A 3,269-nucleotide genomic window follows, 5' to 3' on the forward strand; every position below is an offset into this window, starting at 1 on the left:
CAGTGTGGCTCTCGTCGCTAAAAGCCTGGCACAAATTTTTTTTTTTTTTTTTGCGACGGGGTGTTCTGCCGTCTCAAAAAAAATTTTAAAAAAAAAACCTGTTTTACAATTATTTAAAATATAAAAATAACCTGTAATGTTGGCAAATGATATAATAATATAAATACGTAAATAAAATAACTAATGTTGGCAAATGAAAAATAACTAAAAAAAAATCAAAAAATTACATAATAATATAAATACATACATAAACAAAAGTTGGCAAATGATGAAAATTCATAATGTTGGTCACATAATACATACATAATGTTGGTCACAAATTTAAATAACATAAATCAAAATCAAAACCAAAAGTTTTCGTCTTGATTCTTTCGTGAGTTACAAAAACAGAAGTTGGTCATAATCTTTACATGCCCACATTCCACACGAAGCAAACTGCTACTCGGGAAATATCTGAAAAAAAACAAAATAAAAATAATTAATAACAATATAATGGTGTTAATATTTTAATTACAGAAAAATATAAAAAAATAAACTACTATATAATTAGAAAAATAGTTTAGTAAATAATTTTGACTAGCCTAAAGTGAAATCCGGCTCTAACTCCCAAACCGGGAACCCGATTCGAGCCCCGTCTTCTCCCACAAGTCCCTCGTGCCTAGGCGGTCGTGTGTGCCAAGTTTCGTGCTAAACCGACGCCGTTTGGTGATTTTGGAGCATTAACACCTCGAATTCAAGTTTCTTAAGGAACTAGTTTGCCTAAAGTGAAATCCGACTCTAACTCCCAAACCGGGAACCCGATTCGAGTCCCGTCTTCTCCCACAAGTCTCTCGTGCCTAGGCGGTCGTGTGTGCCAAGTTTCGTGCTAAACCGACGCCGTTTGGTGATTTTGGGGCGTTAACACCTCGATTTCAAGTTTCTTAAGGAACTAGTTTGCCTAAAGTGAAATCCGGCTCTAACTCCCAAACCGGGAACCCGATTTGAGCCCCGCCTTCTCCCACAAGTCTCACGTGCCTAGGCGGTCGTGTGTGCTAAGTTTCGTGCTCAACCGACGCCGTTTGGTGATTTTGGGACGTTAACACCTCGATTTCAAGTTTCTTAAGGAACTAGTTTGCCTAAAGTGAAATCCGGCTCTAACTCCCAAACCGGGAACCCGATTCAAGCCCCGTCTTCTCCCACAAGTCTCTCGTGCCTAGGCGGTCGTGTGTGCCATGTTTCGTGCTAAATCGACGCCGTTTGGTGATTTTGGGGCGTTAACACCTCGATTTCAAGTTTCTTAAGGAACTAGTTTGCCTAAAGTGAAATCCGGCTCTAACTCCCAAACCGGGAACCCGATTCGAGCCCCGTCTTCTCCCACAAGTCTCTCGTGCCTAGGCGGTCGTGTGTGCCAAGTTTCGTGCTAAACCAACGCCGTTTGGTGATTTTGGGGCATTAACACCTCAATTTCAAGTTTCTTAAGGAACTAGTTTGCCTAAAGTGAAATCCGGCTCTAACTCCCAAATCGGGAACTCGATTCGAGCCCCGTCTTCTCCCACAAGTCTCTCATGCCTACGCCCTCGTGTGTGCCAAGTTTCGTGCTAAACCGACGCCGTTTGGTGATTCTGGGGCGTTAACACCTCGATTTCAAGTTTCTTAAGGAACTAGTTTGCCTAAAGTGAAATCCAGCTCTAACTCCCAAACCGGGAACCCGATTCGAGCCCCGTCTTCTTCCACAAGTCTCTCGTGCCTAGGCGGTCGTGTGTGCCAAGTTTCGTGCTAAACTGACGCCGTTTGGTGATTTTGGGGCGTTAACACCTCGATTTCAAGTTTCTTAAGGAACTAGTTTGCCTAAAGTGAAATCCGGCTCTAACTCCCAAACCGGGAACCCGATTCGAGCCCCGTCTTCTCCCACAAGTCTCTCGTGCCTAGGCGGTCGTGTGTGCCAAGTTTCGTGCTAAACCGATGCCGTTTGGTGATTTTGGGGCGTTAACACCTCGATTTCAAGTTTCTTAAGGAACTAGTTTGCCTAAAGTGAAATCTGGCTCTAACTCCCAAACCGGGAACCCGATTCGAGCCCCATCTTCTCCCACAAGTCTCTCGTGCCTACGCCCTCATGTGTGCCAAGTTTGGCGCTAAATCCGGCTCTAACTAGTCCCGTCTTCTCCCACAAGTCTCTTTAACTTAGAATGTCTAAATTATGCAAAGATACATTTTAGCTTAGAATGCAAAGATACATTTTAGCTTAGAATGCAAAGATACATTTTATACCTGATCTTCTGGTGGTGGTGTATATGGATTCTCGTCTTCTGCAGATTCCCTAAATGCCCGGTGGCCACTCGATGCATCAGGAACCTATGATAGTCAATACATAATGTGTTAATCATATTCGAATTTTATACATAATCTTGTGTGGAAATTGAACTATCAAACAATTTAATTTTTATCAAACCTGTCTGTTGGGATCCACACTCGCCCCCTGTGACACTAAGGCCATCATCTCAGCTCTCATCTGCTGTAAATGTGTAGAGAACTCTGCTCGCAGCTCCTCCCTCAACTCATCCCTTAGCTCTGCACGAACCTTCTGCGTGATCTGATCAATAGTCGATGGCTGGGGTGTTGACTGTGATGGCCCAGCACCATCTTTATACACCGCTCTCTGAGGCACAATTCTCCCGTATGTACGACAATATCCATGTCCGTCATGACCTATCAACTCATGGAAAATGGCATTCCGAGCCTCCAAAGTCCGACCATCCTCAGGTAGCATAGAGAGTTGACGATTAAACTTATCCTATATTGAATAAGACATACAAGTATATGCCAAATTAAGATGGTTGACACACAAAAAATAAACTTTAAATACAATCAAAGGTGTTTGGAAACTACCAAGGTCTGGATAACCTCTGGGTCATCTACTCTACGTGTCATAAGCCAAACATTCATCTTATCAGTAGACTCCCCCTTACTGGTCATCTGTATTTTTTTAGAAATATGAAAATTAGAATCTAAATAATTTGTAAATATACAATGTTTATTTATATACAAAAATAAAACAATAAAATGTAAACCTCATGCCGTATCTGAGAGAAAGTAGTACGCCCTGTGGTATGAGCTATGCCGTGAGCTCGCCGATTTTTAGCATTCCTACTTGCAATTTTCTATAACAGGTTCGACAAATGTGAGTATGCAAATATGATTTGTATGTTTACATATCATAAATATAACTTATTTGTATACCTCAGCATCAGAAGTACGCCAATACTCCACAAGTTCTTCCCACTGGCTTGGCA

General features: G+C 41.9%; 1 protein-coding gene across 1 annotated transcript; it reads right to left on the minus strand.

The window, feature by feature from the left end:
- Positions 1-232: 232 nt before the first annotated feature.
- LOC145803948 (uncharacterized) lies at positions 233-2,746 on the minus strand. The gene is made up of 3 exons (XM_082897330.1): positions 2,429-2,746; positions 2,248-2,331; positions 233-453 (listed from the first exon to the last, which is right to left on the minus strand). The coding sequence occupies exons 1-3, from the start codon at positions 2,744-2,746 to the stop codon at positions 439-441; spliced, it is 417 nt and encodes a 138-aa protein (XP_082753456.1). The 3' UTR covers positions 233-438.
- Between the last annotated feature and the right edge of the window lie 523 nt (positions 2,747-3,269).

Source organism: Camellia sinensis, chromosome 12 (genome assembly GCF_055761805.1).
Source record: "Camellia sinensis isolate YWXY chromosome 12, ASM5576180v1, whole genome shotgun sequence".
In the NCBI taxonomy this organism is placed as follows: Eukaryota; Viridiplantae; Streptophyta; class Magnoliopsida; order Ericales; family Theaceae; genus Camellia; species Camellia sinensis.